This window comes from Danio rerio, chromosome 8, assembly GCF_052040795.2.
Source record: "Danio rerio strain M-AB ecotype USA chromosome 8, GRCz13ab, whole genome shotgun sequence".
NCBI classification, from domain to species: domain Eukaryota; kingdom Metazoa; phylum Chordata; class Actinopteri; order Cypriniformes; family Danionidae; genus Danio; species Danio rerio.
The window spans coordinates 36,769,789-36,784,676 of record NC_141028.1 but is presented as its reverse complement, the minus strand read 5'-3'; the positions used below and the strand labels follow the sequence as shown (position 1 = coordinate 36,784,676).

The 14,888-nt window shown below is 43.0% G+C and overlaps 4 protein-coding genes across 29 annotated transcripts in view; 1 reads left to right on the top strand and 3 right to left on the bottom strand.

The window, feature by feature from the left end:
- LOC141375838 (uncharacterized) overlaps positions 1-14,888 on the top strand; it is a 488,480-nt gene that overhangs the window by 286,978 nt on the left and 186,614 nt on the right. The window lies entirely within an intron of this gene.
- Positions 1,229-3,631, bottom strand: LOC141375544 (E3 ubiquitin-protein ligase RBBP6-like). 2 transcript variants are annotated; one of them, XM_087264931.1, is made up of 7 exons: positions 3,298-3,631; positions 3,008-3,104; positions 2,829-2,904; positions 2,601-2,689; positions 2,464-2,524; positions 2,222-2,361; positions 1,850-2,126 (listed from the first exon to the last, which is right to left on the bottom strand). In XM_087264931.1, exons 1-7 carry the CDS (start codon positions 3,455-3,457, stop codon positions 1,952-1,954), a joined length of 798 nt encoding a protein of 265 aa, XP_087121057.1. In that variant the 5' UTR covers positions 3,458-3,631; the 3' UTR covers positions 1,850-1,951. The 2 variants fall into 2 exon arrangements, with proteins under 2 accessions (XP_087121058.1, XP_087121057.1); XM_087264932.1 differs by lacking the exon at positions 2,464-2,524 and having other exon boundaries at positions 1,229-2,126.
- On the bottom strand, positions 6,542-8,308 carry LOC141375541 (E3 ubiquitin-protein ligase RBBP6-like). Of its 2 annotated transcripts, XM_087265031.1 has the most exons (7): positions 7,975-8,308; positions 7,685-7,781; positions 7,506-7,581; positions 7,278-7,366; positions 7,141-7,201; positions 6,899-7,038; positions 6,545-6,803 (listed from the first exon to the last, which is right to left on the bottom strand). In XM_087265031.1, exons 1-7 carry the CDS (start codon positions 8,132-8,134, stop codon positions 6,629-6,631), a joined length of 798 nt encoding a protein of 265 aa, XP_087121157.1. In that variant the 5' UTR covers positions 8,135-8,308; the 3' UTR covers positions 6,545-6,628. The 2 variants fall into 2 exon arrangements, with proteins under 2 accessions (XP_087121158.1, XP_087121157.1); XM_087265032.1 differs by lacking the exon at positions 7,141-7,201 and having other exon boundaries at positions 6,542-6,803.
- Positions 11,245-13,009, bottom strand: LOC141375807 (E3 ubiquitin-protein ligase RBBP6-like). Of its 2 annotated transcripts, XM_087264912.1 has the most exons (7): positions 12,676-13,009; positions 12,386-12,482; positions 12,207-12,282; positions 11,979-12,067; positions 11,842-11,902; positions 11,600-11,739; positions 11,245-11,504 (listed from the first exon to the last, which is right to left on the bottom strand). In XM_087264912.1, the coding sequence occupies exons 1-7, from the start codon at positions 12,833-12,835 to the stop codon at positions 11,330-11,332; spliced, it is 798 nt and encodes a 265-aa protein (XP_087121038.1). In that variant the 5' UTR covers positions 12,836-13,009; the 3' UTR covers positions 11,245-11,329. The 2 variants fall into 2 exon arrangements, with proteins under 2 accessions (XP_087121038.1, XP_087121039.1); XM_087264913.1 differs by lacking the exon at positions 11,842-11,902.

Below are 14,888 nucleotides of genomic sequence, written 5' to 3'. Positions count from 1 at the left end.
CTCTTAAGCCTTGGGCCGGCTCTGTGAAGTGGCCTCTTTTGGGCTCATCATTGAAGACCGGACGAGCTGCAACATTTCGTTCTGCCAGGTTCTGGGAGTAGATGAGCATGTCATCGCTCTAGACTATGGTCAACTTGTGAAGTTACTCATACACCTCCGCTCATGGCATATTACCATTAAAATGAAACTTTTCCAGCAGAATATGACGCTCTAAAAAAAAAAAACTCCATCGGCACTGGTAACTATGAAAAACACGACTGAGCACTAATGGTACACTCAACAATTTACACTGACATTTGAAGGATCACCTGACATTAAAGACTGACGTAAGAACGCTGGAGGAACATCAAATTTTAACACGGAAGAGTTTTTTTTGTCTCTCTCAAATTAAAGCAATATTTCTTAATCTTGTTGTTTTTTTTTTTTTTTTACTGTACAGTTGCCCCAGGTGTTTATCAGGTGTGATGCCTGCTCATCTGACCTTTGACCTCGGCACTCAACTGCTGCCAGTTTTCTTTCAATGCCATGAGATTTCTGAATTCTACATGCAGGAACCGATGCATTCCTTTTTTTTTTTTTAAACAAAACAGATATGGCAGACACGGCCAAACATTGAAACTTTGGAGGGCATTGAGGGGAAAAAAAAGCACAATATCATCAAGGGGAATAAAAGGTTTGATCAAAGCGTGCGTTTACACACGTTCATTTAAATATGGACAAAACCAACATTGGGTTAATTTTGTTATTAGATTTAAAATGCACGGACCCTATTTGACCCAGTGTTCATATATACATATGTTTTTATGAATGAATATTTTTGCATATAAAAGATAATAAAAGACTGACTAGACAGATTAGATAGTTTAATAGACAGATTGACACGTGTAGTCATTCGTTCCTGTGTATTTGATGACTAGCTTCCAGCAGTATCTGGCTGCAGACTTGCATGCAATCTGAGACACAAAGCACTCAGCGGAGCTAGTGAGGTCACTGTGAGAGGCGGGGTTAGGGGTGCACACTCACTGACAGCCTAGATTTAGCCTGGTTTTAACCAAGCCGTCTATTAGACTTTTAACCCTTATGTATTGTTCATATTGTTCAAGTGGCTGTTTTTTGCCCCCAATGACCTCCATTATAACTAAACTTGTTTTAATTGCAAAGCCATGACACCAGATAGTAACTCATTCTTTATTGTTGGTGGTTTCCCTGTTGGGATGAGATAAAATGAGTCATTTTTACTTTTGATGGTCAGTTGGCACCTTTAAACACCCCAAAAAAATGCTTGCTGGGATGGTACCAAGAGGCTGTGCTCACTTCTGGACAGAGGGGGTGTAGACTTGCAGCTAGTGCCGATAAGTGGTGCAGACGCTGAGGCTGTTCTGTATGCGAGTGTTGAGGTTTTGAAACATCAGCTGACAACGTGTAGGTAGAGAGTAGCAGGTTCTGGGAGTAGATGAGCTTGTCACCGGTGTAGACTTTGACCGACTTGTGAAGTTACTCACAAGACCTCCGCTTATGGGACATTACCATTCAAATGAAACGTTTCCAGCAGAATATGACGCTTCAAAAAACTCCATCGGCACTGGTAACTATGAAAAACACGACTGAGCACTAATAGTGTACTCAACACTTTACACTGACATTTGAAGGATCACCTGACATTAAAGACTGAAGTAAGAACGCTGAAAAAAACCCATCAGATTTTAGCCCAGAAGAGTTTCTCTTTTCCTAAATTAAAGCAAAACTTCATGATATTGTGTTTATGAATTCATTCGTGTGTGTGTGTGTGTGTGTGTGTGTGTGTGTGTGTGTGTGTATGTGTGTGTTGCACTGCTGGAGTGAAGGTTAACCAGTCCACACAGTTCATGCGGCTATAATCTTTATTATCTTTTATTAATAAACTATGTACAATATTTACACGTCGGCTCCAGGTCTCTTGGATGAAGGTCTCTCAGCGACGTGGTCTCTTCTGGTCGCCGCGCGTCTCTGGTGAAGATGGGGAGCGGGACCGTTTCCCTCCGGCGTCCCGGACCGAAGATGCCGCACCTGCTGAGGACGAGGAGGGCAAAGGCTCGGTCTGGCAGGAGAAGGACGGCCTCTTTCTCTTCTCAGCAGCATAGGCCTCACTGAACAGATCGAGCGCAAACACACACAAGCAGACATCATGTGAGATTTGGACAAACACTAGAACATGCGGCTATGCCAAGTACAGTTTACTCACGCGTCTATGATGGGAATGACGTATCGGCCGCTGCCGTCTATCATGACTCCCTTTCGGTCTGGGTCGTCCACCTCCAACAGGAAGCTGCGGGGAATCCCTGTGCTCTTCCGGATGCGCTTGTGCGGCGCGGAGCGGCTGCCCTGTGAATTGAGGAGTGACAGTCAAACTCTGAGCAAACAATCTGACTGATGAGGACAAGAGCTCAAGTTCACAGCAACCGTGAGCTTGGAAAACCCAGTTACCACATTAGTGGGGCAGTGCCTAATGTGGTGTCCCGGGATCCCAAGCAGCCTCATGGCCTCACTAGTGAACATCAGAACCATGAGAATCAGCTCAGACATCTCTCACAAAGCAAACCTGTCAGTGTCTGAACGCTCACCTGCTGGAGTAGTAGCACAGGCTGGACTGGTACATCACCGCTTTCAGCTTGTCCTCCTCTGACGCCTTTGCCTCAGCCAGATTCTCAGTCTGTTTCACAGGCATTTGCACATTTGAATCTTTTTCACCCTCAACCCTTCAAACAATCTCAAATCTCCCTAAGAAGCTGAGTGCGTGTGCGTATATTGTGTGCTTTACATTGCTATTGTGCTATTCATTTGTTCAATACCTTCAACAACTGCTCCAGTGAGAGGAGTGAAGGATCAGCTCTAGGTGAAGGTTCACGCCAGCGTCCAGCTTGATGTCTGCAAAACAAAGGAGCTTGTGTGACTAAAACACCAGGGACAGACCAGGAGTCTTCATATAACATCTAACAGAGGACGCGTGTGCTCATTTCACAGCACTTACCCAACAAATCTTCTGTTTGAGGACTTCAGTCCCGCCGCAGGGATCCGTCTGATGATGACCGACGTGTTTTTAGGGATGAGAGCATCATCTGTGTATTCTGACAGCAAAATAAAATCAGAATCAGCACATAATTATGGAGCACGGTATACTTTGAGAGCCATTAGCCTTTTAAAACAGCCAAAACATCCCTACATGTCAGCATCAGCACCACCTTACAGCTTCCAGAAGTGTCTGATGTAACGCATCTAATGTTAGCGTAGAACAGTTGAAGTGTCTTTTCCTCAACTCACCTTCATCAGTCTGGGCGTTGCTGATCTTCAGCTGGCAGAACTTCAGCCTCTTGCTCCTCATGATCTGCCGCTTCAGCTCCCCCGCGCTGATGTTGAGGCCTTCAAACTGGAGCGAGTCGTAGGTGAGTCGACTCTGGAACCTGTAGTGAACACAAGACATACTGAACACAAACACAAAGCACAGCGTAATAAAAAGGGTCAAACCTGAGTGATGGGAACAGCAGGCGATCAATCGACGTATCCAACGATCAATAATATCGATAATCTGGAAAAATTGTCACGGAGGACGCAGAGATCAGATGCCAATCGACACAGCGAGATTCAAACAACAGCCACAGGACGGTTGTCATGGATGCTGATGATGAACACGTGACGCATGCGCTGTACAACTTCCGGCAATATTATCATTATTAATATTAATTTTATTGATAGTAGTAGTAAAATCATTGCGATAAGTATAATAAAATAAACAGCAGAACAGTTGGCCATCTCTGAATAATACACAGCGACGTTTCCCTGCACGAACGATTCAGGCCTTCGCCAAGAAGACTCGGGTGAGTCGATGATTCAGGGATTGATTCAACTGTCCGTTCATCCTATTGGCTTCTTTGGCTGAATGAATCGTTCAATGCTTTACTCAAATAAAGCGGCCTCTTGCTGCCACCTATTGGGGGTTTGCTTTTTTGTTTTCAAAAGTACTTTGACACTTTTTTAAAGGCACCTTTAAGTTCATTTTTGCACAAAAGCTCGTCTCTGTGCGTTCCAAATGGTTTGAAATTTCCTTAGCACATGGTTTTCTTGATGCGTTTGAAATTTTCAATGTAAATCCACTCGTACTTGCATTTGATCTTTATTATGCCTTAAAATCAAAACTATACTAAAGGTGTCTTATCCAAATGCAGATTTTCATTCAAAACGTTATGACAGAACCATATTACTTTACAGTGGCCCATGGATATATATATATATGTGTGTGTGTGTGTGTTGCTTGTTTCTTATTTACCCATGCAGTGACTTTTAGGCATAAATACTATGTAGGCTTGCTAAAGGGTTGCATGAGAAATGTCATCATCGTGAGAGCTTGACTTTTTTTTTGTCGCTGCCTTTAGTTGTGGTGAAATGAGATGCATCATGTCGTTTATCTGTTTGTGCAGTCTGTACCTTCATTTCTGAATCGTGTGGCATCGTACTTGAAGCCAAGTCATTTAGCCCAAGGCATAGTTGTCTTAGAATGAGTAGTTTGCTGATCAAATTCCACATTTTGATGAGGCAAAACACATCTTGGATGTTTTAATTACTATTTTAGGTGAAAAACAAAACAATGAGATTTGTGTAAAATCTAAAGTTAACCAAGTCCAGCCCGCCATCTTGTCCTGCCTCTCAGTTCTCTTAAGCCTTGGGCCGGCTCTGTGAAGTGGCCTCTTTTGGGCTCATCATTGAAGACCGGACGAGCTGCAACATTTCGTTCTGCCAGGTTCTGGGAGTAGATGAGCATGTCATCGCTCTAGACTATGGTCAACTTGTGAAGTTACTCATACACCTCCGCTCATGGCATATTACCATTAAAATGAAACTTTTCCAGCAGAATATGACGCTCTAAAAAAAAAAACTCCATCGGCACTGGTAACTATGAAAAACACGACTGAGCACTAATGGTACACTCAACAATTTACACTGACATTTGAAGGATCACCTGACATTAAAGACTGACGTAAGAACGCTGGAGGAACATCAAATTTTAACACGGAAGAGTTTTTTTTGTCTCTCTCAAATTAAAGCAATATTTCTTAATCTTGTTGTTTTTTTTTTTTTTTACTGTACAGTTGCCCCAGGTGTTTATCAGGTGTGATGCCTGCTCATCTGACCTTTGACCTCGGCACTCAACTGCTGCCAGTTTTCTTTCAATGCCATGAGATTTCTGAATTCTACATGCAGGAACCGATGCATTCCTTTTTTTTTTTTAAACAAAACAGATATGGCAGACACGGCCAAACATTGAAACTTTGGAGGGCATTGAGGGGAAAAAAAAGCACAATATCATCAAGGGGAATAAAAGGTTTGATCAAAGCGTGCGTTTACACACGTTCATTTAAATATGGACAAAACCAACATTGGGTTAATTTTGTTATTAGATTTAAAATGCACGGACCCTATTTGACCCAGTGTTCATATATACATATGTTTTTATGAATGAATATTTTTGCATATAAAAGATAATAAAAGACTGACTAGACAGATTAGATAGTTTAATAGACAGATTGACACGTGTAGTCATTCGTTCCTGTGTATTTGATGACTAGCTTCCAGCAGTATCTGGCTGCAGACTTGCATGCAATCTGAGACACAAAGCACTCAGCGGAGCTAGTGAGGTCACTGTGAGAGGCGGGGTTAGGGGTGCACACTCACTGACAGCCTAGATTTAGCCTGGTTTTAACCAAGCCGTCTATTAGACTTTTAACCCTTATGTATTGTTCATATTGTTCAAGTGGCTGTTTTTTGCCCCCAATGACCTCCATTATAACTAAACTTGTTTTAATTGCAAAGCCATGACACCAGATAGTAACTCATTCTTTATTGTTGGTGGTTTCCCTGTTGGGATGAGATAAAATGAGTCATTTTTACTTTTGATGGTCAGTTGGCACCTTTAAACACCCCAAAAAAATGCTTGCTGGGATGGTACCAAGAGGCTGTGCTCACTTCTGGACAGAGGGGGTGTAGACTTGCAGCTAGTGCCGATAAGTGGTGCAGACGCTGAGGCTGTTCTGTATGCGAGTGTTGAGGTTTTGAAACATCAGCTGACAACGTGTAGGTAGAGAGTAGCAGGTTCTGGGAGTAGATGAGCTTGTCACCGGTGTAGACTTTGACCGACTTGTGAAGTTACTCACAAGACCTCCGCTTATGGGACATTACCATTCAAATGAAACGTTTCCAGCAGAATATGACGCTTCAAAAAACTCCATCGGCACTGGTAACTATGAAAAACACGACTGAGCACTAATAGTGTACTCAACACTTTACACTGACATTTGAAGGATCACCTGACATTAAAGACTGAAGTAAGAACGCTGAAAAAACCCATCAGATTTTAGCCCAGAAGAGTTTCTCTTTTCCTAAATTAAAGCAAAACTTCATGATATTGTGTTTATGAATTCATTCGTGTGTGTGTGTGTGTGTGTGTGTGTGTGTGTGTGTGTGTATGTGTGTGTTGCACTGCTGGAGTGAAGGTTAACCAGTCCACACAGTTCATGCGGCTATAATCTTTATTATCTTTTATTAATAAACTATGTACAATATTTACACGTCGGCTCCAGGTCTCTTGGATGAAGGTCTCTCAGCGACGTGGTCTCTTCTGGTCGCCGCGCGTCTCTGGTGAAGATGGGGAGCGGGACCGTTTCCCTCCGGCGTCCCGGACCGAAGATGCCGCACCTGCTGAGGACGAGGAGGGCAAAGGCTCGGTCTGGCAGGAGAAGGACGGCCTCTTTCTCTTCTCAGCAGCATAGGCCTCACTGAACAGATCGAGCGCAAACACACACAAGCAGACATCATGTGAGATTTGGACAAACACTAGAACATGCGGCTATGCCAAGTACAGTTTACTCACGCGTCTATGATGGGAATGACGTATCGGCCGCTGCCGTCTATCATGACTCCCTTTCGGTCTGGGTCGTCCACCTCCAACAGGAAGCTGCGGGGAATCCCTGTGCTCTTCCGGATGCGCTTGTGGGGCGCGGAGCGGCTGCCCTGTGAATTGAGGAGTGACAGTCAAACTCGGAGCAAACAATCTGACTGATGAGGACAAGAGCTCAAGTTCACAGCAACCGTGAGCTTGGAAAACCCAGTTACCACATTAGTGGGGCAGTGCCTAATGTGGTGTCCCGGGATCCCAAGCAGCCTCATGGCCTCACTAGTGAACATCAGAACCATGAGAATCAGCTCAGACATCTCTCACAAAGCAAACCTGTCAGTGTCTGAACGCTCACCTGCTGGAGTAGTAGCACAGGCTGGACTGGTACATCACCGCTTTCAGCTTGTCCTCCTCTGACGCCTTTGCCTCAGCCAGATTCTCAGTCTGTTTCACAGGCATTTGCACATTTGAATCTTTTTCACCCTCAACCCTTCAAACAATCTCAAATCTCCCTAAGAAGCTGAGTGCGTGTGCGTATATTGTGTGCTTTACATTGCTATTGTGCTATTCATTTGTTCAATACCTTCAACAACTGCTCCAGTGAGAGGAGTGAAGGATCAGCTCTAGGTGAAGGTTCACGCCAGCGTCCAGCTTGATGTCTGCAAAACAAAGGAGCTTGTGTGACTAAAACACCAGGGACAGACCAGGAGTCTTCATATAACATCTAACAGAGGACGCGTGTGCTCATTTCACAGCACTCACCCAACAAATCTTCTGTTTGAGGACTTCAGTCCCGCCGCAGGGATCCGTCTGATGATGACCGACGTGTTTTTAGGGATGAGAGCATCATCTGTGTATTCTGACAGCAAAATAAAATCAGAATCAGCACATAATTATGGAGCACGGTATACTTTGAGAGCCATTAGCCTTTTAAAACAGCCAAAACATCCCTACATGTCAGCATCAGCACCACCTTACAGCTTCCAGAAGTGTCTGATGTAACGCATCTAATGTTAGCGTAGAACAGTTGAAGTGTCTTTTCCTCAACTCACCTTCATCAGTCTGGGCGTTGCTGATCTTCAGCTGGCAGAACTTCAGCCTCTTGCTCCTCATGATCTGCCGCTTCAGCTCCCCCGCGCTGATGTTGAGGCCTTCAAACTGGAGCGAGTCGTAGGTGAGTCGACTCTGGAACCTGTAGTGAACACAAGACATACTGAACACAAACACAAAGCACAGCGTAATAAAAAGGGTCAAACCTGAGTGATGGGAACAGCAGGCGATCAATCGACGTATCCAACGATCAATAATATCGATAATCTGGAAAAATTGTCACGGAGGACGCAGAGATCAGATGCCAATCGACACAGCGAGATTCAAACAACAGCCACAGGACGGTTGTCATGGATGCTGATGATGAACACGTGACGCATGCGCTGTACAACTTCCGGCAATATTATCATTATTAATATTAATTTTATTGATAGTAGTAGTAAAATCATTGCGATAAGTATAATAAAATAAACAGCAGAACAGTTGGCCATCTCTGAATAATACACAGCGACGTTTCCCTGCACGAACGATTCAGGCCTTCGCCAAGAAGACTCGGGTGAGTCGATGATTCAGGGATTGATTCAACTGTCCGTTCATCCTATTGGCTTCTTTGGCTGAATGAATCGTTCAATGCTTTACTCAAATAAAGCGGCCTCTTGCTGCCACCTATTGGGGGTTTGCTTTTTTGTTTTCAAAAGTACTTTGACACTTTTTTAAAGGCACCTTTAAGTTCATTTTTGCACAAAAGCTCGTCTCTGTGCGTTCCAAATGGTTTGAAATTTCCTTAGCACATGGTTTTCTTGATGCGTTTGAAATTTTCAATGTAAATCCACTCGTACTTGCATTTGATCTTTATTATGCCTTAAAATCAAAACTATACTAAAGGTGTCTTATCCAAATGCAGATTTTCATTCAAAACGTTATGACAGAACCATATTACTTTACAGTGGCCCATGGATATATATATATATATATATATATATATATATATATGTGTGTGTGTGTGTTGCTTGTTTCTTATTTACCCATGCAGTGACTTTTAGGCATAAATACTATGTAGGCTTGCTAAAGGGTTGCATGAGAAATGTCATCATCGTGAGAGCTTGACTTTTTTTTTGTCGCTGCCTTTAGTTGTGGTGAAATGAGATGCATCATGTCGTTTATCTGTTTGTGCAGTCTGTACCTTCATTTCTGAATCGTGTGGCATCGTACTTGAAGCCAAGTCATTTAGCCCAAGGCATAGTTGTCTTAGAATGAGTAGTTTGCTGATCAAATTCCACATTTTGATGAGGCAAAACACATCTTGGATGTTTTAATTACTATTTTAGGTGAAAAACAAAACAATGAGATTTGTGTAAAATCTAAAGTTAACCAAGTCCAGCCCGCCATCTTGTCCTGCCTCTCAGTTCTCTTAAGCCTTGGGCCGGCTCTGTGAAGTGGCCTCTTTTGGGCTCATCATTGAAGACCGGACGAGCTGCAACATTTCGTTCTGCCAGGTTCTGGGAGTAGATGAGCATGTCATCGCTCTAGACTATGGTCAACTTGTGAAGTTACTCATACACCTCCGCTCATGGCATATTACCATTAAAATGAAACTTTTCCAGCAGAATATGACGCTCTAAAAAAAAAAAACTCCATCGGCACTGGTAACTATGAAAAACACGACTGAGCACTAATGGTACACTCAACAATTTACACTGACATTTGAAGGATCACCTGACATTAAAGACTGACGTAAGAACGCTGGAGGAACATCAAATTTTAACACGGAAGAGTTTTTTTTGTCTCTCTCAAATTAAAGCAATATTTCTTAATCTTGTTGTTTTTTTTTTTTTTTACTGTACAGTTGCCCCAGGTGTTTATCAGGTGTGATGCCTGCTCATCTGACCTTTGACCTCGGCACTCAACTGCTGCCAGTTTTCTTTCAATGCCATGGGATTTCTGAATTCTACATGCAGGAACCGATGCATTCCTTTTTTTTTTTTTAAACAAAACAGATATGGCAGACACGGCCAAACATTGAAACTTTGGAGGGCATTGAGGGGAAAAAAAAGCACAATATCATCAAGGGGAATAAAAGGTTTGATCAAAGCGTGCGTTTACACACGTTCATTTAAATATGGACAAAACCAACATTGGGTTAATTTTGTTATTAGATTTAAAATGCACGGACCCTATTTGACCCAGTGTTCATATATACATATGTTTTTATGAATGAATATTTTTGCATATAAAAGATAATAAAAGACTGACTAGACAGATTAGATAGTTTAATAGACAGATTGACACGTGTAGTCATTCCTTCCTGTGTATTTGATGACTAGCTTCCAGCAGTATCTGGCTGCAGACTTGCATGCAATCTGAGACACAAAGCACTCAGCGGAGCTAGTGAGGTCACTGTGAGAGGCGGGGTTAGGGGTGCACACTCACTGACAGCCTAGATTTAGCCTGGTTTTAACCAAGCCGTCTATTAGACTTTTAACCCTTATGTATTGTTCATATTGTTCAAGTGGCTGTTTTTTGCCCCCAATGACCTCCATTATAACTAAACTTGTTTTAATTGCAAAGCCATGACACCAGATAGTAACTCATTCTTTATTGTTGGTGGTTTCCCTGTTGGGATGAGATAAAATGAGTCATTTTTACTTTTGATGGTCAGTTGGCACCTTTAAACACCCCAAAAAAATGCTTGCTGGGATGGTACCAAGAGGCTGTGCTCACTTCTGGACAGAGGGGGTGTAGACTTGCAGCTAGTGCCGATAAGTGGTGCAGACGCTGAGGCTGTTCTGTATGCGAGTGTTGAGGTTTTGAAACATCAGCTGACAACGTGTAGGTAGAGAGTAGCAGGTTCTGGGAGTAGATGAGCTTGTCACCGGTGTAGACTTTGACCGACTTGTGAAGTTACTCACAAGACCTCCGCTTATGGGACATTACCATTCAAATGAAACGTTTCCAGCAGAATATGACGCTTCAAAAAACTCCATCGGCACTGGTAACTATGAAAAACACGACTGAGCACTAATAGTGTACTCAACACTTTACACTGACATTTGAAGGATCACCTGACATTAAAGACTGAAGTAAGAACGCTGAAAAAACCCATCAGATTTTAGCCCAGAAGAGTTTCTCTTTTCCTAAATTAAAGCAAAACTTCATGATATTGTGTTTATGAATTCATTCGTGTGTGTGTGTGTGTGTGTGTGTGTGTGTGTGTGTGTGTGTGTGTGTGTGTTGCACTGCTGGAGTGAAGGTTAACCAGTCCACACAGTTCATGCGGCTATAATCTTTATTATCTTTTATTAATAAACTATGTACAATATTTACACGTCGGCTCCAGGTCTCTTGGATGAAGGTCTCTCAGCGACGTGGTCTCTTCTGGTCGCCGCGCGTCTCTGGTGAAGATGGGGAGCGGGACCGTTTCCCTCCGGCGTCCCGGACCGAAGATGCCGCACCTGCTGAGGACGAGGAGGGCAAAGGCTCGGTCTGGCAGGAGAAGGACGGCCTCTTTCTCTTCTCAGCAGCATAGGCCTCACTGAACAGATCGAGCGCAAACACACACAAGCAGACATCATGTGAGATTTGGACAAACACTAGAACATGCGGCTATGCCAAGTACAGTTTACTCACGCGTCTATGATGGGAATGACGTATCGGCCGCTGCCGTCTATCATGACTCCCTTTCGGTCTGGGTCGTCCACCTCCAACAGGAAGCTGCGGGGAATCCCTGTGCTCTTCCGGATGCGCTTGTGCGGCGCGGAGCGGCTGCCCTGTGAATTGAGGAGTGACAGTCAAACTCTGAGCAAACAATCTGACTGATGAGGACAAGAGCTCAAGTTCACAGCAACCGTGAGCTTGGAAAACCCAGTTACCACATTAGTGGGGCAGTGCCTAATGTGGTGTCCCGGGATCCCAAGCAGCCTCATGGCCTCACTAGTGAACATCAGAACCATGAGAATCAGCTCAGACATCTCTCACAAAGCAAACCTGTCAGTGTCTGAACGCTCACCTGCTGGAGTAGTAGCACAGGCTGGACTGGTACATCACCGCTTTCAGCTTGTCCTCCTCTGACGCCTTTGCCTCAGCCAGATTCTCAGTCTGTTTCACAGGCATTTGCACATTTGAATCTTTTTCACCCTCAACCCTTCAAACAATCTCAAATTTCCCTAAGAAGCTGAGTGCGTGTGCGTATATTGTGTGCTTTACATTGCTATTGTGCTATTCATTTGTTCAATACCTTCAACAACTGCTCCAGTGAGAGGAGTGAAGGATCAGCTCTAGGTGAAGGTTCACGCCAGCGTCCAGCTTGATGTCTGCAAAACAAAGGAGCTTGTGTGACTAAAACACCAGGGACAGACCAGGAGTCTTCATATAACATCTAACAGAGGACGCGTGTGCTCATTTCACAGCACTTACCCAACAAATCTTCTGTTTGAGGACTTCAGTCCCGCCGCAGGGATCCGTCTGATGATGACCGACGTGTTTTTAGGGATGAGAGCATCATCTGTGTATTCTGACAGCAAAATAAAATCAGAATCAGCACATAATTATGGAGCACGGTATACTTTGAGAGCCATTAGCCTTTTAAAACAGCCAAAACATCCCTACATGTCAGCATCAGCACCACCTTACAGCTTCCAGAAGTGTCTGATGTAACGCATCTAATGTTAGCGTAGAACAGTTGAAGTGTCTTTTCCTCAACTCACCTTCATCAGTCTGGGCGTTGCTGATCTTCAGCTGGCAGAACTTCAGCCTCTTGCTCCTCATGATCTGCCGCTTCAGCTCCCCCGCGCTGATGTTGAGGCCTTCAAACTGGAGCGAGTCGTAGGTGAGTCGACTCTGGAACCTGTAGTGAACACAAGACATACTGAACACAAACACAAAGCACAGCGTAATAAAAAGGGTCAAACCTGAGTGATGGGAACAGCAGGCGATCAATCGACGTATCCAACGATCAATAATATCGATAATCTGGAAAAATTGTCACGGAGGACGCAGAGATCAGATGCCAATCGACACAGCGAGATTCAAACAACACCCACAGGACGGTTGTCATGGATGCTGATGATGAACACGTGACGCATGCGCTGTACAACTTCCGGCAATATTATCATTATTAATATTAATTTTATTGATAGTAGTAGTAAAATCATTGCGATAAGTATAATAAAATAAACAGCAGAACAGTTGGCCATCTCTGAATAATACACAGCGACGTTTCCCTGCACGAACGATTCAGGCCTTCGCCAAGAAGACTCGGGTGAGTCGATGATTCGGGGATTGATTCAACTGTCCGTTCATCCTATTGGCTTCTTTGGCTGAATGAATCGTTCAATGCTTTACTCAAATAAAGCGGCCTCTTGCTGCCACCTATTGGGGGTTTGCTTTTTTGTTTTCAAAAGTACTTTGACACTTTTTTAAAGGCACCTTTAAGTTCATTTTTGCACAAAAGCTCGTCTCTGTGCGTTCCAAATGGTTTGAAATTTCCTTAGCACATGGTTTTCTTGATGCGTTTGAAATTTTCAATGTAAATCCACTCGTACTTGCATTTGATCTTTATTATGCCTTAAAATCAAAACTATACTAAAGGTGTCTTATCCAAATGCAGATTTTCATTCAAAACGTTATGACAGAACCATATTACTTTACAGTGGCCCATGGATATATATATATATATATATATATATATATATATATATATATATATATATATATATATATATATGTGTGTGTGTGTGTGTTGCTTGTTTCTTATTTACCCATGCAGTGACTTTTAGGCATAAATACTATGTAGGCTTGCTAAAGGGTTGCATGAGAAATGTCATCATCGTGAGAGCTTGACTTTTTTTTTGTCGCTGCCTTTAGTTGTGGTGAAATGAGATGCATCATGTCGTTTATCTGTTTGTGCAGTCTGTACCTTCATTTCTGAATCGTGTGGCATCGTACTTGAAGCCAAGTCATTTAGCCCAAGGCATAGTTGTCTTAGAATGAGTAGTTTGCTGATCAAATTCCACATTTTGATGAGGCAAAACACATCTTGGATGTTTTAATTACTATTTTAGGTGAAAAACAAAACAATGAGATTTGTGTAAAATCTAAAGTTAACCAAGTCCAGCCCGCCATCTTGTCCTGCCTCTCAGTTCTCTTAAGCCTTGGGCCGGCTCTGTGAAGTGGCCTCTTTTGGGCTCATCATTGAAGACCGGACGAGCTGCAACATTTCGTTCTGCCAGGTTCTGGGAGTAGATGAGCATGTCATCGCTCTAGACTATGGTCAACTTGTGAAGTTACTCATACACCTCCGCTCATGGCATATTACCATTAAAATGAAACTTTTCCAGCAGAATATGACGCTCTAAAAAAAAAAACTCCATCGGCACTGGTAACTATGAAAAACACGACTGAGCACTAATGGTACACTCAACAATTTACACTGACATTTGAAGGATCACCTGACATTAAAGACTGACGTAAGAACGCTGGAGGAACATCAAATTTTAACACGGAAGAGTTTTTTTTGTCTCTCTCAAATTAAAGCAATATTTCTTAATCTTGTTGTTTTTTTTTTTTTTTACTGTACAGTTGCCCCAGGTGTTTATCAGGTGTGATGCCTGCTCATCTGACCTTTGACCTCGGCACTCAACTGCTGCCAGTTTTCTTTCAATGCCATGAGATTTCTGAATTCTACATGCAGGAACCGATGCATTCCTTTTTTTTCCTTTTTTTTTTTTAAACAAAACAGATATGGCAGACACGGCCAAACATTGAAACTTTGGAGGGCATTGAGGGGAAAAAAAAAGCACAATATCATCAAGGGGAATAAAAGGTTTGATCAAAGCGTGCGTTTACACACGTTCATTTAAATATGGACAAAACCAACATTGGGTTAATTTTGTTATTAGATTTAAAATGCACGGACCCT

Excerpts from the sequence above, each read along its gene's own strand:
- LOC141375541 (XM_087265031.1), bottom strand. The coding sequence starts at position 8,134 with ATGTCTTGTGTTCACTACAGGTTCCAGAGTCGACTCACCTACGACTCG. Across the intron at positions 7,039-7,140 it reads GGCACTGCCCCACTAATGTG|GGCAGCCGCTCCGCGCCCCA; the intron begins GTAACTGGGTTT and ends CTCAATTCACAG. Across the intron at positions 6,804-6,898 it reads GTCATTCCCATCATAGACGC|TGAGGCCTATGCTGCTGAGA; the intron begins GTGAGTAAACTG and ends CGATCTGTTCAG.
- LOC141375807 (XM_087264912.1), bottom strand. The coding sequence starts at position 12,835 with ATGTCTTGTGTTCACTACAGGTTCCAGAGTCGACTCACCTACGACTCG. Across the intron at positions 12,283-12,385 it reads TCAAACAGAAGATTTGTTGG|ACATCAAGCTGGACGCTGGC; the intron begins GTAAGTGCTGTG and ends TTTGTTTTGCAG. Across the intron at positions 12,068-12,206 it reads CACTGGAGCAGTTGTTGAAG|ACTGAGAATCTGGCTGAGGC; the intron begins GTATTGAACAAA and ends CCTGTGAAACAG.
- LOC141375544 (XM_087264931.1), bottom strand. The coding sequence starts at position 3,457 with ATGTCTTGTGTTCACTACAGGTTCCAGAGTCGACTCACCTACGACTCG. Across the intron at positions 2,690-2,828 it reads CACTGGAGCAGTTGTTGAAG|ACTGAGAATCTGGCTGAGGC; the intron begins GTATTGAACAAA and ends CCTGTGAAACAG. Across the intron at positions 2,127-2,221 it reads GTCATTCCCATCATAGACGC|TGAGGCCTATGCTGCTGAGA; the intron begins GTGAGTAAACTG and ends CGATCTGTTCAG.